Source organism: Bombus huntii, chromosome 6 (assembly GCF_024542735.1).
Source record: "Bombus huntii isolate Logan2020A chromosome 6, iyBomHunt1.1, whole genome shotgun sequence".
In the NCBI taxonomy this organism is placed as follows: Eukaryota; Metazoa; Arthropoda; class Insecta; order Hymenoptera; family Apidae; genus Bombus; species Bombus huntii.
The window spans coordinates 12,059,680-12,087,180 of record NC_066243.1 but is presented as its reverse complement, the minus strand read 5'-3'; the positions used below and the strand labels follow the sequence as shown (position 1 = coordinate 12,087,180).

The 27,501-nt window shown below is 46.5% G+C and overlaps 1 protein-coding gene across 1 annotated transcript; it reads right to left on the bottom strand.

Annotated features, from left to right (window-relative positions):
- Positions 1 to 1,373: 1,373 nt before the first annotated feature.
- On the bottom strand, positions 1,374 to 13,411 carry LOC126866525 (uncharacterized). Its single transcript, XM_050620211.1, has 2 exons — positions 7,955 to 13,411; positions 1,374 to 7,578 (listed from the first exon to the last, which is right to left on the bottom strand). The coding sequence occupies exon 2, from the start codon at positions 7,553 to 7,555 to the stop codon at positions 6,215 to 6,217; it is 1,341 nt and encodes a 446-aa protein (XP_050476168.1). The 5' UTR covers positions 7,556 to 7,578; positions 7,955 to 13,411; the 3' UTR covers positions 1,374 to 6,214.
- Between the last annotated feature and the right edge of the window lie 14,090 nt (positions 13,412 to 27,501).

Sequence of the window (27,501 nt, the reverse complement as noted above, 5' to 3'; positions counted from 1 at the left end):
GAGACCGGCCCGATCGGAGCAGCCTGTCTCCTTCGATTGATCCACCAGATTCTTCTTACAAAAACAATTTATAGTATCGCTAAGAGCGATAACGATCCTCCAGCAGAGGAAGAATACGGTCGTGACAAGCGACAAATATTTTAATTTATATCAATTAAGCGGAGAAAAAAGACTTTCCATCGTGATATAATAATGAAATTAATTTAAGAAATGAAATCGTTCGTATAGTTTCATAGAATAGTAATTCGTACATGTAATCTAGACAGAAATAAACGTGAAATATCTACATGACGATCGTCGTTCGAAGGTTAAAAGAAGCATTAATTCGATGGGATTTAGCGAATAAAATTTTACGATCTCCGATTGATACTTTCGAATGGATAGAACAAGCAGAGCTCTATAAGTAAGAGTCAAGGTCTCTGATCGTAGAGAAAATTAGTACAATGCAAGGGTAGTGACGATACTCTGCCTTCGGAATTCTAGAAGAATCGTCCGGCGATCAGGGAATCACGGTATCGCTCGCAATTCATTTAACCGCAGAAGAAGCTGTACGCGTGGCAGTCCCAGATGCATTCAGATAAGAAGCTTGACCCCAGGAAAATGGGTGGTTGGTTTAAAACAGCGATGGATCCCCTTGGTCGCGGTCTGGACCTTTACTAGGAACGATTTGAAAGCGGTTGCACAATAGCTATCGGTTCGACGGGGCGCGTAGCACGCGTCTCTGCTTTCTGGCCGACGCGATATCTCGATCGCAATAAATTCACATTAACCTATCTGCTGGTGTGGCCCTTGCCGCAGCTTTAATACATCCCATCGGGCGGTCCGCCCTCTATATCGGCCGCGGATCCGCGCCGTCATCGGCGCCGATTTTAATTTTTCAATTTTACGAACCCCGTCGTCTTTTCTTGCCCTCTGCTTCTCGCCCATCTCTCTCCTTTCCTATTTCCTGCCTTCTTACTGATTTTGAAGCAGATGCAATCGTGATTCGATGATAATTGGATAGATCACGTATGAAATATTCCGTTTAATTCCTTTCGAGATAAAGCGATTGAAAGAGAGGATGAAAAAAATCTCGGTAAGTGATACAGGTATCGCGATTAAAAGCGTAAAAGCAAGTAAACAAGGGTTGGTTAAACGACTCGGTTCACAATGACCGGTGTAAGGCTCGAACATTAATTTCTAGTAATTATCAGAGGTGTAATTCACCCGGCGAGGGTCCCGGGTCGCGTCCGGGGTCGGCCAGTGCGTGTTAACGCCGTTGTTATGCCCCATTATATTGTCCTACCTACACGCCAGCCACAAAGGGGAAACGACAACTCTGCACAAACGACGAACAGAACAGATCTATTTTCAAAATTCTCACCCGCTGCTTTACGCTACTTGGTAGTAGGCAAAAATAATAAAAAGAGCCGATACGTTACAATTTTTTTCCAACGAATTTTCCTTTAAAAGCTACAAATATAAGTGTAAATGTAAGAACTACAAATTGTTCCGCTACGTAGCGATTCATCGATCCGCGAAATGTTTTTTGAGGCAGCGGAGAACTTTTTCAGCAACTTATCACGCGGCAAATCGGTTCGCGAAAGATGATTCATCGAGGCGTAAAGTTTAAAACTCGAGCAATTGTACGTCGGAACAATGGTGAACGGCGTCACCGCGTAACGAATCGCCGCGAAAATTGATAAAATATTATTAAACGCCACCCCGGGCCGCCGACCAAGAGATAGCATTACTAATTTATTTAAATGGACTTATCTTTCCGAAGCCCCGATAGGAATGTAAATTGAACCCCACTGAATCAAGGGAGTAATGGCACGAGTAAGATAAAGATATTTTATTGCTTTGCGGTCGGACATATTTAAGCAGGATGGAAAATCTTTTTTCCACCGTACAACCATCCCCTCTCCCTCTCTCTCTCTCTCTCTTTCTCTCATATGCTTCGATATCACAAAAAATCGTTCACCTTTTTTAACCATGTTAATTGAAAAAAAGATATTCTTCCTCAGAATTCACGAAAAAGTACCTTCTGAACTTTATCAATGCTCAAACGACTATCCAAACGTGTAACCTTGAACGTCAACACGAAACACCGCGGCGCACGTAGCACACAGTGACAAGGAACGGAAGCTGGTGAGGGCGCGATCGTGCGGCTGGACCATCCGCAGAGGGATGAAACAGGCCTGCGAGGGTGGAAGGGACAGGAGGGAAGAGAGCGTGTGAGCCAGGGGATGGGAGAAGGTGGTGAATCCTCTTCTACACCTTGATTTACTGTCGGCGATATTTTCTCGTCGGCGCTAGTTGGCGCCTACCGCACCACCGCACTCGACAATGGTGGCCGCTTGACATTTTGTTTCGAATTATTGCCCGCCTGGCCGGTCCTTTCTATTTCGGCCTCTACCGCACGACACCGCTGCGGTCTGCTTTTTTCCCAGACAGCTCTTTGTCGAGCCGCAAACTATGCGCGAACGGTGCGCAGTATCCGCTTCGAATTCGGCGGCTGTCCTTTCACCGCGGATTTACCATCTCCCGTGACAGGACAGAAGGATTCAGCGATACCGGCGATATGCTGGACGTGTGTTTATTCTCGTGGTTGAGAAATTCGGTAAATTTGACACGTTTCCGTATTTTATACTACAAGCGAATGTATGTATTTCCATCGTAATTGCTTCTGGTATCGCGTGTGAAAAAGCTTAAAGGCGAAACGAAGCATATGTCCTAGAAAAGTGGCGTTGTGAAAATCGTTTAGCAACGTCTGATTGAGATCGATACGCCGAAACGGGGATCATCGTGAGACCGATGTAAGCTGCGTGTTCGCAGTCAAGTTACATAATCGCGACGAAACACCGTGGCTAATTGGGAATCGGGGTGACCGACGGCATTGGGGCCCATCTTTCTACCAGCACTCGTATAAACTCTGACTTTCGGCCGTATACTTTTTTACAAAAATAAAGTGCTTCTTCGATTACAGTATCTTACATAGAAGTTCAAATCTTCGAAGCAAGTCTCGTTTCTTAACGAATGCAATGGAAGATGAAATACGTAAGGGTGAGTCACGTCTTGCTCGATCCGTTCATGGGAACACAGAAGCGAAGATATCGAATGATCGACGTAGCGTATGTGGTCTCGCGTCGAAGACGTGACTCGTCTGGCGAGAATCGGCAAACCGAGAAGTTAATGTCTTGGAACGGACGCCATATTAGCATATCCGCGTCCAATCGTCGCCCACGTGGCAAGGGCGCCGTGGCAAATCAGCCCGGAGCTATGACATTGTCATTATTTCACTGACAGAACAAGCATGCGCGCGATTCTCCACGGTGAAGTATCGCTAACAAGGGTGGGAAGACCGATTGTCTGATCGGAACCAAGAGGGATGAATGGCTGCGATGCTCCTTTTAAATCGAACCACCGAGCATAATGGTCAGGATCTCTTTCAAATCCACTTCCACATCCATACCGCGATTCGTTTTTATTGAATCGTTGCGGTCGTCGATTGATACTTTCGTCAACGTTTCGTGACTGTAAGAGAACGATTCCTCGAATTCGGCATCGAGTCCGTAGAGATGGAAGGGCGACGATAATAAGACGAAAGCGTGGAAGAAACGGAAGCGTCGGGGATGGATTTGCTCGTTAAATGGAAGACAGGAGCAGGCCACGGTGGAAAGAGGATGATGGGAATTTCCGAGGGGGTTCTTCCTAGTTTTATAAGGGATATGACTGTTCCCGGAGCCCGTGGGCTGCTTCGTGTTATTTATCTTTATGGACCTCGGGCAGAGGGTAAGTACACTTATTCTCGGGGTAGGGGGTTAAGGGGCGAAGTTAAGCCGAAACGAGGGCGGTAAGAGATTGTTTGTTGTATTGGCTGCGGTTTCGACGGGCTTAACGTTACCCGTTTAGGGGATTTCTCTGTGGGTTTTCTCTCGAGAGGCTGATACCTCCCTGAATAGTCTTCAGGGAGTTTTCTAGCGTGGATGTTCGATTCAACAAGTCGATATTTGCGCAAGTCACTTTCGCTGGAATATTTGTCAGTATCCTCCTTTGTAATTGTAATTTTTACGATCGTTTCTAAGAAACGTTATACGAGTAAGGTTTCTTAGGAAACAACGATCGATACAACGACGTTCGAAAATATTCGAATAGGGAGAGATTTCAAGTGGTCAAAAATTAATCTATTGCCGTGTAATCGGCTTTTGGGCGGTGCAGGGACAACCGTACAAAAGAGAAACGAATTAAAAAAAGTAACTTTAATACCTCTGCCGAATGAGAGAGTTATTACCATGAGGAATTAAGGACAACGAATGAAATACGGTGTAGAATAACGTTAAACTTCTGCTACGAAACCATAGAATTTATAAGATGGAGAAGAGACGAAACGAAGAAGTGGATAAGGTTTAACATTCGCAGAGTTCTCTTCACGGATATTCTTTTTATTCATTAACAACGATTCCGAATACATACAGTGCTTATGTACAGAGTGATATTTACATTGAACCGATACAACGTGACACGTCGTGATAAATAATTCTTATAAAACAAAACAGAACGCCGATGATAATTTTACACCTGTATGAAGAGTCATTTACATCAGACTTACATCGTGCACATATATCTAGAACAACGTCGTATGGGCCGCAATATTCTAAGAAATCCGTGGATCCGATATAGAATCGTTATTTGATAACGTCGAACTTCCACAGATACTATTCCATGAGTCGCTTTTACAGTATTAACGTCTCCTTTAGCGATCGAGGAAAGAACACCCTCATTTTTTTTTTCATTAAAATTGAAAAAAATCTTCGAGGTCGAATATATATACACACTACTGCAATTATTGCTGTACAGAATACTGTAGCTTTTTATCATTCTTATCCTTAAAAAGATTTATTCGTTTGTATTGGCTCGAACCCCATCTGTTTCCTTATTTTATTTCACCTCTGTCCCGATGCTTTTGATAAATTCTTAATTATCAATGTGCTCGATAGGAAGGACCAAAGAGGGAAACATAACAGAAATACACAGGTGAGCGAATCACGATTCAGCAGAGCGATGAAATAAGCAAACATTAAGCCAGGAATGGAAGTGGCGATAAGTCAAGCAATTCCGGGCAATATTAAGCCACTCCGAGCGGCAGGTTAACCCTATGTTAAGCCGTACGTCGAGCAGGAGGGGATCATAGGGGCGGGTGAGGCACGGCGGGGGTGGAGCCGGGGATAGCTACGGAGGTCGCGTGTATTTAAAACGCGAATGCGCGCCAGCCGATTCACTGTTTGAAGTTAAATGGAGTGTAAATGGCAGATAACAAACCGGCACTGTTTCCGATTACGGCATTCATTGTTTCCTACCATTATGCGCGCTCCGCCGGTTTGTGTGTTAGCCGGGGTACGGTTTACGATCTATTTATTGCCGCGCCACCCCCGACACACAAATGAACGCGGCTTACGTCGCGTTCTGCCCCGCCAGAACACGCTCTCTGCCCCACCTGTGCTCCAACCCCCTCGACACACCTGCCTACCAGCCAACGTGAATCAAAACGTTCGGTTTTCCAGCTGGAAAAAAATATTGAGAATATTTTAAATCGCGAAAATTGTGACGGCGTAAAAGAAAATAATTGGGATTCAAGCAATACTCGAGCGATCTATCATACCCTTAAAACTAGGATAAAGTCCGATCAATCGACGATTAATCGCGATATTTACAAATTTCTCCTACCTAATATTGACTAAAGAGGGAATATCACCTTATCTCGCAAAGGTAAGATCTCTTAAGTTAATCGGTAAAGCTTCTAGCGATTAGTTCGTTATCATACACGTATACCATGTAAAATGTCGTAATCGATTAATCTCGTGAAGTACTTCAGTTAAAATGGACAAGTGCAAAAATCTCGTGAATATTTGGTTAACGAGGAGTTTATGGTAGAATAAGTGATCCTGTGTATCGAGCTACGTATGTTAGGAGATGATATCTTAAAAAACTGGAAGAGCATTTATCTTCGTCCGATCGAATTTCAATTCTCATAGATGAATGATCAGAATGAAAACAGATTAAACAAGCCTTATAATAAAATAACAATAAAAAATAACACGCCTGAAACAAATTCCAAGTTCTCAAAGTCCTTAAAATTTAAACTCCATATCCTCCCCTTCGTAAAAGAAACATCTTAATTTTCAAACGAATAGCCACTGGTCAGTATCGTGTCTTCTGTCGACGATTTCCGTCGTCACTTGCTGTGAACAGTGGTGGCTCGTCTCTTCACTTCGACCTGATCCACGATCGCGTCGCTCTCCTTATCCTGATGCGCGGTCATGTGCCTAGTCAGATGGTGTCTTTCCCTAAAGCTCTCGTCGCAGACAGGGCACCTTAGTTTCTCCTCCCTTCGCCTTCTGGCAGCTTCACCGGAGTTTTCGTTCTTATGATGTGATCTCATGTGATACACCAGGTCGGAGGTCATCCGAAATGATAGATTGCACTTGGCGCAAACATTTTGCGCGGGCAGAGTCAACGCGGCGAACGACGAGGGCAGAAGACCAGCCACCCCAGCGGCCGTCGCCAGAAATCTCGGTCTAGTCAACGCATCCGCCATCGGTGGAAACACGGAGATCGGATTGTATGACAAATTCGGATAAACTGGTGGTAGATCCGGTCGGAAGCTGGGTATCTTTGGACTGGGTACTTTGGGTGGCTGGGCAATCTGGGGTATCTTCAAATTCTCCAGTAGACCAGGTTGACTGCTCTCGGGACTGACCAGGAAAGGATAAGACATTTTCGTGGGAAACGGCGCGTACTTGTATCCAGTAGTAGCTGTCAGTGGTACCACTGGTGGACTGACGCTGCTCTGGTACCCGGTACGATCGTCTGGCGATATGGAGGATCTTGGCGAAGTCTGTCCATCGTCGTTGAAGCCGTTCCTTTGTGCTGTCAGATTCACCTTCGTAAACGCGCTTCGAGATTCTCCATGTCTGTCGGTCGGACAGGGTATAACTGTATCGTAAACCTTGTTGCAAGTCAGATTTGGCTCCACCGCATCCGGGCAAGTGGTTAACATCGACTGATGAGTAGCAAACGCAGGTGGACTGGGCGATTTCTGTAGACGAGTGCCAGAGACGTACCTCCGAGTGTCGGTATCAGGTGACAAACCTGGTAACGTCGGAGTCAGCGTTCTCGGAGATATATATGGAGGACTTAAAGAGTTCTCCGTGCACTGCATCATCCTCCTCCTATCGGAACCACCGGTGTCGTTGTCGTAGTTCTTGATCGTGAGATTCTGCGGCAGTCTATCCGAGTCCAAGATGTTCTCCGTTGATATTTCTTCGCGAATACGATCCTTCCTGCTCGACACCATCCTCATTTTCTCGCTCTGCCGACGAGCAAGGTTCTCGTCAGGCGCGACGAGGAACGCCACGTCGAAGGAACGCTTGCTAGCACGCTGAAGAGGATACGAAGCGTCGGAGGTGACGTCGCTGATAGACGGAGGACTGGACGACGTCAACCCCGACGTGGCCGTCGTAGACGTCGCGGGGGCGGCACGGTCGATGCCACTCGTACGATCTTCCATTGTCATCCTGCTCGCTCCGGATGATCGACCTGTGACAATGACGGCCGATGGTCAATTTACCAAGCTCCGCGGAAATGATGGATGAGGCTCGCGCTTCTATACTCGAACACCAGGTGTTACGACCATGCTCAAACTGAGGGAAACTGGGTCAATGAAAATAGACAAGCGATTTCGTAGATGCGTTTGAACGAGTGGAAACGCGTAATCGAACGTCGGTGAAAATTGACAATATCATCTAAACGATTGATAGCGCGAATAACAAAGACTTTCACGTGGAAATTACAAAGCAATTAAGTACACGAAATTAAGCGTAGTAACAAAGTAATTCTCTAAAAACTACAATTTTCGTAGAGAAACGAAAGACCACTTAATTGCTTTGTTTCAAGCATACAAAACTAAACTTACCGGACCACGCGTCCAACAGAGAATTCTTCCTCCGGCAATCACCGTGTAACAGCCACGCTGCTCACCCCCTTCGGGTGTCAATCATCCTTGGTCTAAGACATCAGTTCACACAGTTTCCTTCCATCGGATAACAAACATGAAGTTAATCACAAGCGTCGGTGATAACACCGGCACAGATGAGCGATCCGATCGCAGTAACACCGAAGAAGAAACACAGAGAACGAGGACAAGGGTACAACGTGCATCGGCGGACCACGTTAAAATGAGGGAACCGGCCGCGCATCCCCTGTATTTAGGGGTAGAATCCCGCGGAGGGTAGCTCGGCGTGGCAGGTGGAGGCGCAACGAGGGTGGCACCGGCCAATGGCAACGTTCCCAGGGTTAGACGGGGGTGGAGCGTACGAACGGGGTGAACATATTCGGTCGTCGGGACGCGTCTGCTAGTCCCATCCAGACCACGCCTACATATTTCAGGTTCGACACATGTGCCCGGGATCGTCGTCGTCGTCGTCGTAGCCGTCCTCGTCGACTCTTTCCTCTTCTGCCCTCTCTCCACGTTGCGCAACGCGTTCCGCAGGATCCCGTTACCCCGTTAGCCCGAGATCTAAAGGGAATGGGGGTGATGGCGGGCCCGAGCGGGGCTGTAATTCAGCCTGACAAACGATCTTGAATATTTTTAACGCCCGCGCCAGCCTCGACTCCTTTTTTTATGGTCGATCTCCTGGATATTGGACGTTCGGCAGACTCGTCGAATCCGCTGATGGACCTCCACCGTGCCCGATTATCCCGCCAATGATCATTCGCCCCGACTTTTCGAGCATTCCCTCCAGCATTTTCTATTCGAGAGAAATCTTTTCTCCGATCTTTCTTTTCGTCTTTAACGTTTATAAGGTTGCATATAGATTCAACGACGTTGAAGAATCATTTCGATTTTAATTCTTTATTTTTGAAGTTCAGGACTATTCGTGGTTTAATAGTTGGTCATCTTACGAACATCTCGTTACCGAAGAGAAACGAGGTGCATTAAATTGACCGTAGCGGACAGAAGGTACCAGCAGAGCCACCAGAGATCATCATTTTACGGATTATCTTCTTGACGAATTCCTCCCATTTCTCGGCAGTTCGATAAATACCACGATCCCTCCAGGTGATATGCGGCTCTTACGAAAGCATTTCTACCCGATAATCACAATTTTTTATCATCTTTTCAACGCCATTGTTTTACCAACACCTCCATCGTGACAAAATTTCACTTAAAATTATTCGGCAAAGCTTGTTAATATTTGCAATATTTTTTCAGCGGATGTTAAAGCATAAAAATAGTAAAACGGAACGATACAAGTAAAGGAAGCAGAGTGAGACTGGAGTTCTATGCTTGAGCAATAATACCCGCTATCGCGAAAAAAAGGAAGTAAAAAGGCTGGCTAGCACGCGAAGCCAATAGGCGATCAATCATAAAACTGGTGATCTATTTTGCCCGGCATGTGAGAGCCGTCGAGTTCTTACGCTCACGATTCCCGGGATTCTGCGAACTCTGCGGGGAACGCCTAGAGGTTAAAGGACATTAACTTCTTGATTGAGTCGGCAAAAAGTTGTAATGACCTTTCGATTGGACTGGCCGACCCCAGCGGAGATTCGCGGATCACGGAAGACGAAACGACCTGTATCTAAGTTTTTCCCAGCTTCCCTGTTTCGAAATTATTTACTACAACCAGATTAATAATTATTATACGACGAACCACCGTTATAAACATTTCTCCCGGTGTTGCTCCACACGAGTAAGAGAAAAGGAGAATTTTCTCGAAGCTGGAATAAATTGAATCATTCGACTATCAACGAAGCAGATGATGGCGAACGGTCCAAGCCGGGTTTAATCCTAATTCGTGGTCGTAAAGTCGACAGAGCCGTTTCGTCGACGTTATGTGTGACACGCGACTCGCTGCGGGACGTCTAGGAACGTTTCTATATCTTTCACCAGCCATTCCTGGCTTATGAACCATATTTATTGCCGATCGTGGCATCCTGTCCCTGCGCGCTTCTGATGGCGATATACCAATCCCTAATACCACTTTATGCTTCTCCGCTGACGCTCCAACGACTATCCTTGCTACCTTTTCTCCACTGCCAGTCCTTTTTTTTTTTTAAGAACGAACTAAAAAAAGAAAAACTTATTATTTTATCGAGAGGAGTGAAGACTCGGATTCGTGAGAATCATCTAAGTGTAATTTCGCAGGCATCTGTCCTCGTTATCCTCCAAATCGGACAGAAAGGGCAACTTCGCGACGCCCAATTCGTCCGAGTTAAACGAGCAGAGGGTCGCTGGTCGACCGGCACGTGACTGACACGCGTGAACTGTTAACGCTGAATCGTAACAGGGAATGTTAACACTGACGTTGCTTCACCAAAGGGACACCTTGCAGAAAGCTTCCCATTCGCTCGTATGGCCCCCATTGCTGCATTGAATTATGCGAAAATTTCTAGAAGATTACTCGAATTAATTTTCAACTACATCGTCTAGTCTATATATGTCCGAAATCCAATGGGTGTTTAATTTATTCATTCCTTTTTAAGAGAAACGACTCGACGTGCTTCCGAGCAATATCTTGCGATACTTTCCAGTTGGCTGACGCTAACACGAGGACTGCTGAGTCTGTCCGGTGATAAATATGCAGCCGATGCAGTTGATGAGAGAAGGTCGTTTATCAATCACCCATTAACGCAGCCCCAGCACTCTGTGCAGCTTTACCGGCTCCGTCGAAAACCTGCTCGCTCCTGCCTCCATATTTCACGGAATCATCGTGATTCTCTTCCAGCGGGTTTCCCCGGGCGCAGTCGATTTTCCATTAAAAGCCGGCATCCACATTGGTCGCATACAAGCTCGCCGCGTTTCAAGGAAATATCCCATCGAGATACGTCCCTAGGCCAATCATACCTCTTCAGAAGCTTGCTAAAATCGTGACCTATAATCTGTGGAATTGCGTCCCATATACCACGAATGAATCGTGACTTAAATCGATCGAATAAAGATTAGTCGATCGAAGGATTTGCGAAAGTTTGAAAAATATTACAAAACCGCGGTATCCAGTCAAATTGGAAAGTCCAATTTCTGCATGTCTTCTGGCAATGAAAAGAAATAAATGAACAAACGATTTGTACAGCTCGAAAAAACAGGGTAGTACATCTTGAGTCCTTGATAAATTGAATGTGTGATGAGGATCAGAGGATTCTCGAAAATAGCTGGCCGCGGTGTACGTCATCCGCGAAAGGGGAAGAGGTACGCAGCCCTGACGACGAGTACCAGAGATTTAGATTTTACGGCCGCTTGAGCAATTTCTTGACTTATAAGCGGAACCATGCATACCAAGTGAGCCATCAAATGTTTCTGACTGTCTTAATTCCTGGAATCACCCTACAAAAAGTGGCACAGCTTCATGACGAGCCAGCTTATTATCCAGACTCTTCGCAATCTCGCTTTATTGCTTGACATAATTGCCAATTATTTTTATATCCAAATATTATTTTCCTAGGAACTTTGTGATAACGTTCGCGGAAGTTACAAAGTTATATCCAATCAAACTTCCAAGTCGAATCTTCGCATTCAACCGTAGCGTTGTTTCAAACTGTGATCACTCGGCTCCGCAATACGGGGTTCCAAATAAACATCGATCAAAGCCCACCCACAGCATCTTTTGGCTAACACCAAAACTGCAACGACATTGATCCGTAGCTTCGAAATCTACCGCACCAACCGAACGTCTCCGACGAAATTCGAATTCACTTTGCGCGTTTACAGGATGGCGGAGAGAAGTTTGTCCTCCCTCCTTCTCTGCCGCTCTTGTTGATATCATCCGGAGACGATATCGACTTGCTCCGCAGTTGCTCGGGGAATTTAATTCTATTCGAAGTGCCACCTAAGATGCCACCTTCGCCTCTTATCTCTGTGCACACGGTGGGCTGCGCGTGGCGGTTGCTTATGTGTTACGTGAATACCTTACCTAAACGCCCGGCGAGGAAGCGTTTCTGCGTGCCGTTACCTACACGCCAAGCCCCCACAACCCTCGATAGAACCGTACCATCCCCATGTCGCGTTTCTACCACTGGCACACAGAGGGGGAGTCGACCGAGAGAAATTAATGCGACTTCCAACCGGGCGTTATCGGACGCCGCTATCTCGCGCCTCGCTCGCGGAAAACGTGAGTCGCCTAGGCGAGAAGTTTCAGAATTTAAGTGGCGAGGCGCCACGAAACGTACGCGACCCTCGGATTTCAGGATCGACCCGATCAGATGTAGGAATTCTATATAGGGGGTTCCTGATAACGGTGATTTAAAATCGAAGGATATCGAGAGCTTGTAAATCCCGACGATCCGATGTATACGAATTATGGTCTGGCGTGTGCAGGAAGCAACCAATCAAACGATACAAATTAATGGCACGCGTAAATATTCATGGGTCATTAATCATCGGCGTGACTGGCATCGACGCGCGAACGCGATGCTCTCTTAAGAGCGCACCCCTTAACGCCGATTTAATCACAATGAATAATCGTGTGGAAGCAGTTCCGTGTAATCCAACGTATCTCGAAGAATGATCTTCATTTTGTATACTTCTATTAAGAAAAATAGACGCGCGAGACAAAAGGGGTGGCGCAAAGCAACAAAGAATGCCTTATAGAACGCTGAAGATCGCGTAGATGCAATGCACAGGCGTCGCGACGGTCTTGTCGACGGCTTTACGATTATATTTGCCGAAATCTTGGAAGAGGGGTGACCGTTCCGCGTGCACGGGTTCGTGATTCCCCCATGGTCGTCGACGCAGGCCGAGCAGCGCCAGGGAACGAGGAGGGTTGGAGGTCGAGGAAGGTAGCTAGAGGCCTGGAGGAAGCTGGATAGAAGGGAGTTATTAGAATGGTCCGGAAAAGATGGCGCGGAGTCGCTCCGTATTTTTATACTGTATGGCCGCTGCTTTGCATAATCCCGCACTTAGCTCGCTCGTCCCGAGATGCCGACTCGCTATGCAGATCTGCTCCGCTCTCTGAAAACCCGAACCTACCGAGCGTTTCGTCGTTTCAGCGAATGATGGACGATGCGTAGACCCTGCGCTACCCTGCCGCAGACCCTCGAGTCTTCCCTCTGAAGAGAATCCGCTTCCTAAACCGACAACTGAGACGATATCGGTAACGTTGGCTGTAGAACGGAGAGTGAAAGTCGAATTTTTAAATGAACGAAGATTTTGTAGCTTTCGAGGATATTCCTACGAGGAAAAGGATCGTTTGGGACGTAGTTAAAGACAAGAATAATGGAACGAAAATATTCTAAAATATCGAAGATCGATTTACAGATATCTATAGATTATCTGGTAGTTAATAACGATAAACATATATTTTAAATTTCTACTTCCATCGCAGTTTTTTACTATCTCAATATCACGTATAGTTAAATTCTACGTCACCTAAACATTTTTTTCTTTTAAAAAATCACTCTCGCACTTCCACGAGTATTTCTCTCGGCTTGCTGCATTATTTTTCATTGTCGGATCTCGCTGTCTCGATTCCCGAGACTGAAATATTTAATTATCTTACGACAGGTGAGTGTGACAAAGATTGTTTCGAGTGCAATGTCACGGAACATTTGTCAGTGGGCTCAGTTGACACGAAGACGAGCTTCCCGCTCGGAGACGTCTCATTTGCAACGGAGAAATCGCATCTTCCTTTCTCCTGCTGTCTCGCGGCGGCTATGTCCGCAAAAGAGAATACTGAAAACGGTGAGAAAGCGCGGAAGGCGTCATCAATCTTGCAGCGAGAAGACCCAGGACGACCGTGGCGTCGTTCTGAACGTCACAGATGTGACTTTGATTCTCTTTCGGCGTTCCCAGGAGAAACGAACCTAGATTAAGTCTGTCCCACGTGTAATTTGTCCGAGTCCTGATTCCCGAGCTGCCTCGACGTGCCAGATCCGCGAAAATGTAGCAAACACCTGGGTATCTCAGAAAGAATTAGCAGAGACTTCGAGAAATTCGACCACGATAAGATGGTTTTCGACTTTTTGCTTTAAATCGCATCCTTTGTCCTGCCATTCGAGATTCAATGGATGGTAAAAGGCTAATTAAAATGTCGATTAAAGGTGTAGCGATAGATACGATTAGATACGGAACAACATATTTCATAGTTACAGCTAGAACGAAGCATATGTGCAGGATATCCAGTTTCACTATCTTTCGATCCACCAATCGTCCGTTCATCGCCCCTAACTGCGCTGTCAGAAGCAATCACGTCGGATCCTCGGAGATCAACCCTCTGTTCAATGTTTTCCTACCTGATCGTTCAACTGCGTCTCCACGGAAATGAATGCGGTACAAATGTCGAGACTGATTCTTAAATCTGCTATGAATGCTTCGGACGTTTAAAGCAACAGGTTTTACAAAATGCAAAGTTCAAGAATTAAAAGAAAATATGGCGTATTCGTTACGTCACGTGTCGTTAAATATTACCACGCATCTTTCTTTAGATATAAAAATCTTATTTTATAGGGAAGCATAAGAAGAATATTCTTTATCGTAAAAAAATACGAAGGAGCAACACCAGGCATTCGATATCTGGCTGCGGTTCCGAAAGTTTACGCGCAGCGTATTCCGTAAAGGCAGCAAGTGCGACGGACTCGGTCACGGTGGATGCACTGACTCCGACAGAGAAACCAAGGTATAAAACCTCTGGCCCGTTGCAACGCCGGCCACGTTACGAAAAGCACGATTATACCGGAGGAGCAGGGGATGAAACCGGGAGCATACCTTAGTTGTCCGCTCGTAAAGCAACCCCGTATGCCCGAGGAGTGCGTGCCGGGTCTGTCTATCTCTCTCTATACCCCTTTCGCCGCTACTCTTACTATTTCTGTATTTCCGCCTCGACCCTTCTCTCTTTCTCTTGCTCACGTCTCTACGGAGTGTTTGTTAAACCGGAGGAATATGCATGAGAGGGCCAGCCGGCACGGAGTTATGCTCCGCTGATCTTAACGTTGGTCACGACCTTAAATATGTATATAAGCCCAGCTTAGCAAGGTAATCGAATGGCTCGGAGAAGAATGGTCTCGGTCATCTGAAGATGGGCATCAATTTTAAGAAATGTATATGGTATACATAAGCGAAGATCTTCCGATGGAAAAATTTTAAGGTCGCAACTATCGTATCACGATTAGTATATCGTATAATCGTGTACATAGCACGGAGGATAGCAATCCTCGTGGTGAGCAGAGAAAGAAAGCACGCGACATATTCTCGTAAGCATGCATCATGCGTTTAGACGTGCACGCATATACATACGTAGGACATATGGTGGTTGGCACGGTGCTTGGCCCCCATGCAAAGACTTTACAGAGACTTCTAGGGCAGGGTTCAGCCCTTGGCTCACCTCCCCCCGTTGGTCCATCCCCCACTCTGAGAGTCCTCATGAGTTTTCAATGAGATTAGCGGCCCATCTGTGCGGAGACCGACCCCATCGTCATCATCGAGCACGAACAAAGCTAGTCAACCTGCTCACTGCCCGTACACTCTCCGTGGGGGTCTCTTCTGCTTCATGGTGTACGCACCATGCGTGCACTTGCCGCACAAACTCATCCGTGGCCCTCGTCTCCGGTTGCGCGATGGTTAGAGAAAATACCATGTTTTTAGCCGCCCTCATCATATGGTTGCATTTAAAATCTCCGACGACCGCAATGCTTATGGGAATCGATGGAAACCATGGACCACCCGAATTATCTTTATTCTCAGCCTCTCTTAGCATTCTACGCGCTTTTCTGCATCATCCTCCGTAAGATGTTTGAGAAAGGTATTTTTCTTTCTTGCGGTTTCTTGAATCCTTGCAGTTTGAAACATTTACAAAGCATTTATATAGTTTTCACGATAATCTAATTTTCTTCGTATGAAGCTAATACATGAATCGTAAACTTTTTACGGAGAATGTTTAACCCTCGTAGTTAATTATAAAAATCTTTGAAAAACACTGTGGAAAGCCGCAAAATCTGACCGATTAAAGAGCGAAACGGTATCGATCCCTTTTGATGGGGTACGGTACTTTGGCTCCGGGGGCTACGTATTTGGGTCCATGGTGGCCCATATGGAGCCTGCCGAGCGCATATGTTGCGACAACGCCGCTAACGACCTGCCTTCGGCCTCCGTAATGCTAAACTGCGGTTCGATTCTCACCCCATGAAACTAAATAACCATTCGATTGTCATTGGTAAATAGGTAATCAGGACCGTCAGTATCATCACGGATCTACGAGCCGCAACTACTTATCTTTTTATCCTCTTCCCATTCAAAAAATATAAGAGACCAGAATCTAAATGCTATGATTATAACAATTAGAATTCCATGATATTCAACATTTTTTATCATTATCCTCACTATGCGCATCTTCTTATGGAAAACGACACAGCGAAGTATCTTACTGTTTCTCTGAAACTGAGATTCCAATGGCAAAAGTGAAACGTCCGCGATTTTTTGATCAAAGATCAGCAAAAAGCGATCACGGGGGTGCGTTAAATGCTTTGGCCAAGCGAAATCCCGCGGCAGTTCCGCCCTCCTTACTCTTTTCGTCAACCTGCAAGACTAAACGAGTTACGTATTACGACGGGGGGTTGTCGAGGGGTGAACTGGTACTCAATACCAGGTTGTATGTTCTGGCCGTGCCATCTGGCACGCTATTATACGAGTATTTTAATTTAATTAACTCGCCGCATCGATCGATATTATCGGCGCTTTCCCGGGATTAAGCTTGTACGTGGACCACCGGCGAATTCGAATCTGCCGTTTAATTAGGATTTCGCCCAGCAACGCGAGCAACAGATTTTATGGAAACGAACCGCGCCGCATTCGTGAACGCAGATCGATCGCGTCACTTGTTTTTTCGTACATTCGCTTTTATTAAACGTTGCCTGATTTTCTATCTCGACAATCATAAAAAAACAAGTAGAGTTGAAATCTAAGATCCACCTAGAAAATGGCTCCTCTTTAATTTCAACAGGATGAATTAAGACGTTGAATTTGCATTTATGAAGGTTTCGTTAACGACATATTTTTCCAATCTTGGCCAAGGCAACAGAGCTTTGGATTTTTCTCTCTGGTAATGACGTCAAGGCGCTATCTGATGCTCGAACAGAGTCGAACAGGGTTGTCTGGCCCCGATGAGACACTCTCAGTGTATTCCTGTATTTACAACATATTTGCGGCAGCGCGAACACAGCTCTTTGTCATAGCCGAGTGATTTTCGGGTCGGCATTGGTCCCGTCGAAGAGAACTAGTGCGCCATTGTACTTTCAGGGGGTCATTGTGATCGACTGTACCCTCATCCATACTGCACAGTGCACTTCCCCTGCTCGTGCATCTGTCCTCAATCAACGGCCTACGAAAATGGGATATATGCGACCTCGTCGCGGCGAAACTATTGGCCGTCGGCATCTCTCAGATAACCAGATTATATCGAGAAGAAATTTTACTCGAATATCAAACGAAAGGCAAAGAATAAAATAAAAACGTCCGTTCTACGACTTACGTAGATATCCCAAAAAGCAAATAATGGTAGAAGAATGGCACAAGAAACTGGCTTTGCATAGCAGAGATGACTGGAATCCCAAGCAGAAATATCATTATCTTGTCGTAACTTCTTCTTCTGGTAAGAAAAGAAGATGGAGTTCGGTAGATTCAAAAGTGACGAGAATCACGGGTGACATAGCTCCTGGTTCTCGGAGACAAAAACAACCCCGTCGGTCAACGATGGAAGACTGGCGACGGGGCGAAGGGGTGTTCGCGAAAGAATGGGACGCACTTAACTCGGTGCTGTTTAAACAGTTGTTTGATCGGCATTATACATTAGCATGTGGCTGGTGCCAATACTTATTGGCGATATAGTGTCGAAAGAAGCGCGTTAGGATACAGGCATACAATACGGAGGAACTTATCAAAGGACCTGTCTCTAAATTTCCATGAGAAATCCTGCGTCTGTCGCTTGGTCGTAATCCGTGCTGCCATTAAACGTAGCTTCTATCCAAAAAGGAAGGAAGAGCAAAACAAAAAACGCAAAAGGAGAAATGTGTCTGGCTTGCGGCCATCGACGTTGCTCTACTCGGCCAACACGAGGAAGAATCTTTCCACATTTCAAAAGCTGAACGTGCCCCGCGAGAAGCGAAGAAACACCTCTTAAGAACACTGAAACGGGGATCTATTCGCGCACGATCCCTTTTGTCGTGTTAGCAAAGCCGCGTGTTCGCGACAGAACTGGCGAGAGAGAAAGAGAGAGGGAAACCTAGGTATATTATTCCGGATATTAAATCGCTTTTAAATCGGCTTAGCGTTAACTAGTGGCACTTTAAGCTGCCCGGTGAAATGATTATCAGGGCTTCCCACTCCGTCGACCCGGCTAGCTGTTATCGCCCGTTGATTAATTGTTATGCAATATGACGTCACACACGCCCGCCTACCCGGATTAGAATCCCGCGGTGGAGCGTCACGGCGACTGCCACGATCTCTCCCTCTTCCCACCGTCCTAGCTTTCTCTCTCTCTCTCTCTCTCTCTCTCTCTTTCTCTCTCTCACTCTAAACCCTTTGACCGTCTTCGTCCTTCTTCGTTAGGTCGACTCTCTCGTGCAACGGCGCGACGCTTGCATAGAAGCGGAGGGAGCGATGCGAAGTTTCCGGCTAATCCTACGAATTTGAGCCAACCGAACATAGGACGCTGATGAATATTGATACAGAAGCGGCGGACCTGACACCCACCCGGATACTCTTCTTCCGTCTCCTCCGCGCTGAGAAACGCAAGGTGTCGCGAGAGTGCATCGTCTATGCGTCGTCAAAGATACGCGGTACCACCGATGCAACGCTTGCTCCGTCCTCTGAGATTCCTCCGGTACGTCGATAGAATATGAAAAGTTATTTACTCTGGTCTAAAAAAGCTCTGCTCGAAGGAACTATGACACGTATTCGAAGAACGGAACCTGGTTTCTTTCTTATATTAAAACAAGGAATACGATCATGACTCGCCTCGTCTAGCATCTCCAAGTTCGAACGAAGACTGGTAACCTTAGCCATTATTCCCCTAAATAAAAGAAACCATAAATCGCGAGTGTACGAGGCCGTGGAAGAGCCACGGTGAGGCTCTATTATATCTTTCGCCATGAACGGTGCCCTCCTTCGTCGGCCATTATGCCGCGGAGATAGTAAGGAAGGAGCCACCCCTTTATCTCGGCAGACTCCGCGGTGAGAGTAATGCCCGGAAATCAAGGGTTAATTCCTCGGCGTCGTAAAGCATTTTATCTGGCTCGACTCTCCTGACTGCTGCTAGAAATATTCAAATATGGCGATACACCGCCGAACAGAAACTCGCTACTCGATTTCCTCGAAGATTCGCGACTTGTATTCGACGGTAAGAGAAGAAAGAAAAGACAGGAAAAATATGGAATAGTTTGGACGCGGTTGCCTGTGGGAACGGACCACACGAAATGCAAGAGAATCATTATGCTTCCTGCGTGGCGCTGCAAATGGCGAACACACCACACTGGGATCCCGAGAACTTCCAACACCTGATCCCTACTAAAGATCGTATCTAGAAAATTGGATTCGGTGTCAGGGTGACCGCTGAAACGTATAAGCAGCTCGTAAAATACTTTTTAGCGCACCACCGCCTTCGCATCGGAGGGATTAAGCTTTGTGGACAGATAAGAATCCCGAATCTGGATTGACGCCTGCTCGTCGAACACTTGCACTCCCTTCGAGGGAATATTAACGATTAACCACGATCCCTGACTCTGTGCACGCGGATGTTCCATCAAAAATAATCTCTCTCGGTTGTGGAAGACAAAGTGGAATCGGACAGAAATCCGCTTCTTATTGTTAGCTTCGTCGTAAGAAAAAAGATCGTTTCAAAGGAAGTGTCCCTTTATGACGAGCAACGAGCGAAATATCGTCTCGAAACTCATTCTTCCAGCGGCAATAGGAGTCAATTTGGGTCAGAGAATCGCCTTATTGAGGAACGGGCCACAGGGACCTTCAACGTCTCAGATGGAAAGCAAAATCGAGTTACGTCGACGCCATCGCCGTTGCAATAAGTGACGGAGAAAAGGTGCCGAGACGATATATGGAACGGCTATTACGGACCCTGTTCAAACCGGTGTTCTTTATTGAACGCTCTGTATCGTCGATCAGACTCGTTTTAAACCTTGTTCTTATATTTTCATCTCAACATAGTTCCATTCTAGACTATAGACCAATTTTGTAATAATTCGTTTCTTTATATTTTAGATTTACTTTAATTCCGTACATAAAAACTCTACATGACAGATTCTTTCGACGATTTCACGATAAGAAATGTATTTATTCGCCGTGGAATTCGAAAACGTACGAGGGCGAGAAGTGAAATTGAGAACCCGGACGAGCACGTTGCCCGATAAAATGCTGTCGGGACAGCAGGGTCTCCCGATGACATAAAAAAGTGCCCCGGGGATGGCGACTGGGAAAAGGGGGAGGCTCGGTATAAGGCACGGAGACGTTTATTCGCTCGGACAGGAGCCGAGTGACCGAGTCAAGTCGAACGTACAGCTTGGTCACACTCGGTTTGATCTAATAAAAAAGCAAGACTTCTCTATCCTTCTGCAATTTCACCGACCGAATGTGTGCTTCACATCTAGCTACCTCGACACTCGTCCATCTCGTTCTATCTTCAACGAAATTTCCATGTTTTCGCGTTGTATCGTGTGCTCTCGTATCCATGTTTCCAACTTCTTTTCCATGAAAATTGAGAAGTTCTGTGCAAATGACGACGTACACGCCGAAGAGAACGTGCAACAAGCACGCCAATCTCTTCCATCGTGAAATCAGTAAAGACTGCAAGAGCGAAAGAAACATCGTCGCAGCCGTCGATTTTTTCCTGCTGCTCGTCAGGGTGCTGTCCGATATAATCCGCAGTTGATCAGATTAAACGGTGCGCAGAGGGCGAGTCGCGAGGGTGTGGCGGCTCGGTAGAAACCAGCAGAGCAGCGTCGTCGACAACGGCAACCATTACCGTCGGAATCGCGGCGCGAGCACCGTGTCGCCGGATGAAAGAGGCTCAAACTCATCGTGCCGTAAAATAACATTGTCCCGGTGCAGAGAGACAGAGCGAAAGAGGGAGAGGGCAAACTGAGAGGATAGTAGCCGGGCAGCAGGAAAAAGGTCGGGCGAGGCGAAAACTCGAGAGGTTTCTTTATTTTCTCCGGCAAACTCCGACGTACTTACGTTAAGTACCACGGGAGTACGGCGTTTCGCAATGGCGAAACACCGAAAAGACCGCCATTGGCGCGACTGATCGGGGACAGAACTTTCTCACCCCCTCGTTCTTTCCTCCTTCCCGTGAAATTTACTCGTTGGAAATTTTCCATGGAACGGAATAGATCGTGCAAAATATTACAAAGGGACGAACGAAGCGCCACTTTCGCTGCAGATTTTCCGTCCAAAGTTCATAGAGAAATAGCAGAGTGGTAGTTAAATATCGATCACCGAAAACGGAAAACTCGACTGCTGAAATATATGGGCTGGGTTAAGAGATCGTCGTTCTTTCATCGTGCGGAGCAACGACGGAAACGGCGGTTCAAGAAAATCTCGTAGTCTACGCTACTGTGACGAAGGGGGTGGCTGGCGTAGTGGAGCGAAACGCGGTGGGCGGCGGTCGGGGTGAAACAGGGTGTCGGGGGTGGAGATTACGGCAGGACAAGCAATATTAAGCGGCCAGGAACAAAAAGACGATCCAGCACGCCGGATTACCCGCGATGCACCGCGTTGTCCCGTGAAATTGATACGCGAGTTGCTTTTTAACGGGGAACACTGGCCCGGGGGCGGACCGGATCTCTAAGCGTGCTACCGTGGAAATATTCGACGCGATTTAGATAACGCGCAGCCGCTACAAAAGGAACGATTTGCGCCGGGGGTTGGCCACTACCGCGAGAAGAGGGAAACAAACGAGGAAAGACTGAAAATAATTAGATCGTCGATCACCCGAGATGTTCTTTCGTTGGGACTTGTTTTTACGCGTGCTTTCTCACGTTTCGACCGCGAATTTTCGGAATTATTTCGTTGGTAAATGGATATCACGAGATAGGGCGTGAACGAACGGAACTCTGCTGTGTTATTAAATCGTAAATATGGAGTTCGATCGAAAGGCAACATCGCAATTTTTACTTTACGACAGCTATCGTTTCGCAGCAGGTAATTAAACATATAAAACCGTGCAGTTCTCGCGATGAGAAAGGAATCGGCAATAAAACGCGCAACGTTTCCCGCGTGTATCTATCACGCGAGTGTTTCCTAGTCGACGCACGTACCGTGGTTTATCTAAATATTGCTATAGAAGAAAAAAAGAGCAAATTTTGTGGCGAGCGTGCTTGTATCGGCCGCGTGGGAAACATTACTCTCGACCAAGCACGATCCTTATCGCTGCGAACCGATTGTACGAGCAAAATTTTTATTTTTCCGCCGCGTATCTGCGACGTTGTTTCGCTTATGCTAAACAAAGTTGATTAATCAACCGAGCAGACGATACTCTAAATGATCGTTGAAAAATTTCATCGCCAACTCGGACACTTATGCGATCGCGTGTTACGAATCGAACGAAACGCTGTGTTAGAATTGAAGTGATCGCCATCAAAAACGCTTGCACTAGAGTCACAGAGTGGCCCTATGGGAATATTATTTCTGACCATAATGAGGCTCACCCTTCTCGAGCCCTTCGCCCCTCGTGAAGCGTAACCGGATTTGCAACATGCGGGCCACGATCTCTACTCCGGTTTCTTGAATCCGACTAATTCCACGATTACAGATTAACCCACAAAGACTATAGGAAATCCACGAAGGAAGCTTTTATGACACTCCGCTATTGGATTGTCCTCGAGAAACCTGATTTCATGATAACATGAAGAATAGAACAATTGAACGATTCTTGGTGCTTAAATTGCACAGGTGCATGAAAGAGAAAACGAAGAGGCGAGGGGCTTCGTTGAGCAGCACGTGCGAGGGGAAAAGAACGTTATTTTGATCGAGAGACGCATATATTATCATATCCGAACGAATAGCACGGGAATATTGTAATTTGCATCGGAGACGGTGGAAAGAACTAAGTCCTGGATGGGGGCAGACGGTGGAGGAGAGGCGAGCAAAGCATTGGAATCGGTGAAGTATGCAAATAAGGTGCCTCGGTGCGTTCCAAATCTTTAGATCTGGACGAGTAAGTCGGAAGTGGCGAGGCAGCCCCCTCCGTTTGTCCATATCGCGACCAGCAAGAGCCAGAAGATCATGCAGTTCCGAAAATACGGATAATCCGAACGTTGCAATGCCGATGCAAATGCCTGCGTACCCGTCACGAAGCTGCTGTTCGCCACTTTGTATTGGCTCTGATCATTTTGGCATTATTTTCTCTACGGATATTCAGCCAAGATTGCGCTGTGATCTTGTAAAAAATTGATGCGAGTTAACTGCTTTCGAATTTTTTTCCAAAGTTTCTGTAGGAGGATCAATTTGTTCGAAACGTAAGGAAATGAGAAAACGATAAATCGATCGCAGAAAACGAAAAGACCGACGGGGAAACCACGCAGAACCCATTATCGACTATCCTCGAGGCTCGTTTCCTCGTATGATCGTGGTTATCAGTCGTGGTTCACGAGAGAAGAGGTCGGATCGAAGGATTTATGCTCGCGTTTGCTGTCGTAACGATTCGAATACGTGTTACACGTCGCGTGAGGCGTCACGGTGGGCCGCGCATCGCGCATCGTACCGAAGAAAAATCGGCAAATCCAATAAAGGGTGAATAATGCTGCGGTGGTGTCGATGCGCGAGTCCACGGGTTCCTTGAAGCGAAAACAGTACTAGAAAACATGAATAGAGGGGCGAACGAAATGAAACACATAGAAACAACAAGACAATCATCTACTATAACAAAAAAAAGTAAGTAAATAAATTTGACATTGAATTTAATAAAGTTTCATTAAGAAAATTTCACGAAGAAAACGCTTGCGCCAGTGTCCATTTGATATACACAAAAGTACAGTTGGCAAAATAGCCATAATTGAATGATTAATCGTCGACTCCGATCGAAATTTCACGTGCGTATAAGGAACGAAACGAAGCAAGCGACAAAGCGGAAAACAACGAGACACACGGACGAGAAAACAGAGAACAGGGAAGAAGGAAGAGCGAGTGCGAGTCGGCAGAGCACACCCTCGCGGAGGGTCGTCCGGAAAACGCGAAATTTGTAATCGAGAGAAACACCGGCCGTGAATATATGGCCGCCTTCCGCAGCGGCGACGGGTTTTACTAATAACCGATACCCCAAGCGAACCGTGGAATATTATAATTGATTTATTGCGGGAACGAAGCGTAGTCGGATTTATCAGCGCCTCGGCTGAATTTCTGCTCTTCGTGCTCGGTCCGTGCCGCGGACGCGATCGAACGGAACGACGGCCAACGATGGACCGCATCCGGTTCGCTCACGCTGTTGGCTGCATTCATTTCGCGCATCGTTTCGATACGTCAACGAGCGTTCATGCTCTCGCGTTTATTCGCGTTCGATCACCAGATAACCACAGGTAACTCGCGACGAATCTCGAATCGCGAGAATTTGAACGGTGCTTAGGCCTCCGAGAATGGGAAAGTTCGGGAACATTTATTCCCTGTAATCGATAGTCGAAATCAACCATGAAATATTATAATTGATTTATAGCGGCAACAACCGTCGGATTTATCAGCCGCTCCGTTCTGCACGGTTCCACTCCGCTCTGTGCCGTGGACGCGATCGAACGGAACGACGGCCGACGATAGACCGCGTCCGGTGAATGAGTGGCCAGTGCATTCGTTCGACGCCCGTGTGTTTGCTTATGCAATTAACCATTGTGAACCGTGGCCACCGACCGAACGGTGAACACGTGGAAAATTCGATTGGATCGCGTCCGATTTTAAGAACAAACGCCGACCACGAATCGGCATGTATTCGCTAGTGAAACGTTTAAACGTGTGGCAACTTCTGCCCTTTTCCTCGAACGTTTGTTGTATTTCTTAGAAGCTGAACAGTTCAACCCTTCTGGCGGAAATCTGCAATTTCGACCTCTTAGACCGAGCACTTTCGCGTCAGAGAAAGAGAGGAGAAAACTCGACTCGATCGACGACGAAGGGGAATTATTCTTTCGACCGTACGATCGCCATCCAACGGCAGCGTGCTCGTTCCAGGCAAGGGTTGATAATAAATTCAAATCTAGGGGTGCGCGCAATCTGTGATTCAGCACCATTAAGCACAGGATCCAGCGAAGGACGGGTCGCGTACTTTCTCCTAACTTGGCACGTCCACGAGTGGTCGCCTCTTTAAACCTGCTAAGAGGTAAAAGAGATCAGTTTGACGGCAAAAGAGCACCGCCATATCAATTCCTTATCGTTTCACGATTTTACGAGGCTAAAGTGCTAGACGGATATTCCGACCGAATGAAAATTCCTGTTTGTCCCACCTTTTCCAACTTGATGGACAAAATCCGGAATTTCATGGATTCTTTCTCTACATTATGTTTCGACACTACGTTGTTGCTCAAACAGCCGGTGAATTACCCTCGCGTTGATCTGTCCACCGATTAAGGCAGAGTATTGCAAAGTTTTTAATATGTGGCTACATAACGAGTGGGGTCTATAGCTTTTTTATAGTTTGCCTAGCCAAGACGTATGCACGAAAATCCCACGCATCCCGAGTCGAGTTACAAGACAGAAGCATCGCGGTCGTAAAGCAGGCGAAATAAAATCTAGCTAAGTACCTTAGAAACAGAATGCCGAACGAGCGCGCTTTATGGGTAATCGAACCAAGTTTTTAACTATCTACATGCTCCTCCTTTCCGGGACATAAAATCCCAGGAAATATCTACATGTACCTACCAGAGGAATATTCGCGTCTAATATGCGCTCCCTGTATACCCATTGCTATTCGTTCTTCTCTGCGTTTCTTTTTTTCTTTTTTTTTTTTTCAACGGAATTCGAGTGCCTCGCCATTGCGCATTGAAACCGATTAATGAGTGGACTCGAAAGATACGGTGATTTATCGTTGGTGTTTCTTCTTATTTGCGTGTCCCGAATCGATTCTCGTGCACTCAGGCTTGTTTGTTAACAAGGAAACGAGAATCGATCGTCGGCGATAATGAATGTAGAATCGGGACGAGAAAAAGAAGGTTTCTAGGAGGTCTTGATTTATATCGGCTCGATATTTTCCGCAGCTCTCAGTGTTTCTTAATTCGAGGTTTCGTCGCGTGCCCGCCGCGGAGGTAATTCGATTTCCTGGTGAATCGGTCGGAAGTAAATCAGAGTACAGTCCCCGGCGAAACTCAATCCGGGATATTGTCATAATTTCCCCAAGATACATGGACGTTTCCGGGTCGTTTCGATGGAAAACGTTTCTTAATCTCGAGACTTCACCGCCATAGAAATTATCTTCCCCCTATCCTTCATTTTCTATCAGGAATATTTTGAGAAATTATTCGTTCCGAATCCAACGTTTGTATTCGTATTTCACTTGGTTTAGAGCCAATTTGAGAGCCAAACTTTTCGAAAGAGGATTCATCCCTGTATAGATCGTGGCATTTTTGCGGATCGTGGTGTTCGTCCAATCGGCTTCCGCGTCCGCATGTGCTCGAGGATGTCGAGCGGAAAGGACGGCCGAAACCTTCGGCACGACAGCTCGAAATACGGCTTGTAAGTTTTTACACCGCCGCCTGGCCTGCCATATTCCCGAAAAGGAGCAGAATCGAGCCGCGGGATATCGATACCACGAGGGTACTCGTGCTAAGCTGCCTCGAGCTGTGGCCTGCTGATAACAAAAAGGTCGAACCAAGTATTCCGTTTAAACGGAACGGACGTTCCTTCGCGAAAAGAATTCCATTACAATACAGAAGAATCTTTGAGCTTGCTAATCTTTCTAATCGTTTCATCGTGGACCACGTTATCCTCGAAGAATTTCACTTTTAAATGTCTCGGTGGCTCGCTGCCGACTTAATTCGAATTCCTCGTGTCTCCAGATTCCATGACCGGTTAACGATCCGTCAGAAGAAAGAACGCTTGGCAACGTACGCTCCTCTTTTGCCAGTCGTTAGTATTCCGGTGCGAGGTGATCGTCGGGAAGCGATTTGACCAAGTTTAACGGATCCACACGGGTCAGCCTTGTCCAGAGGGCCCCTCGTGCGAGGGAACTGTTGCCGGTCTCCGTGCTTTAGCCCGATGTGCTCCTTCGCAAATCCGTCTGGCCGTCGCGACAGCCACGAGCAGAATACCAATTCCCAATTTGTCCAGGCATATCGACTGGGTACTCAAGGGCGTGACACAAATGCCAGATGCAATCAACGGCCTCCGAACGTCGACACTGAGAGTGCAGTATTTCTCTTAATCCGCGTCATCGACAGCCGCTGAGCAACGCTAAGAAATTCTGTATCTCCTTCCGAAATGGGACTTTAACGAAGATATGGTTGCTCGATTGATTATAGAGAAAATCAGGAAATAGTTTGGATTAAAATATAAAT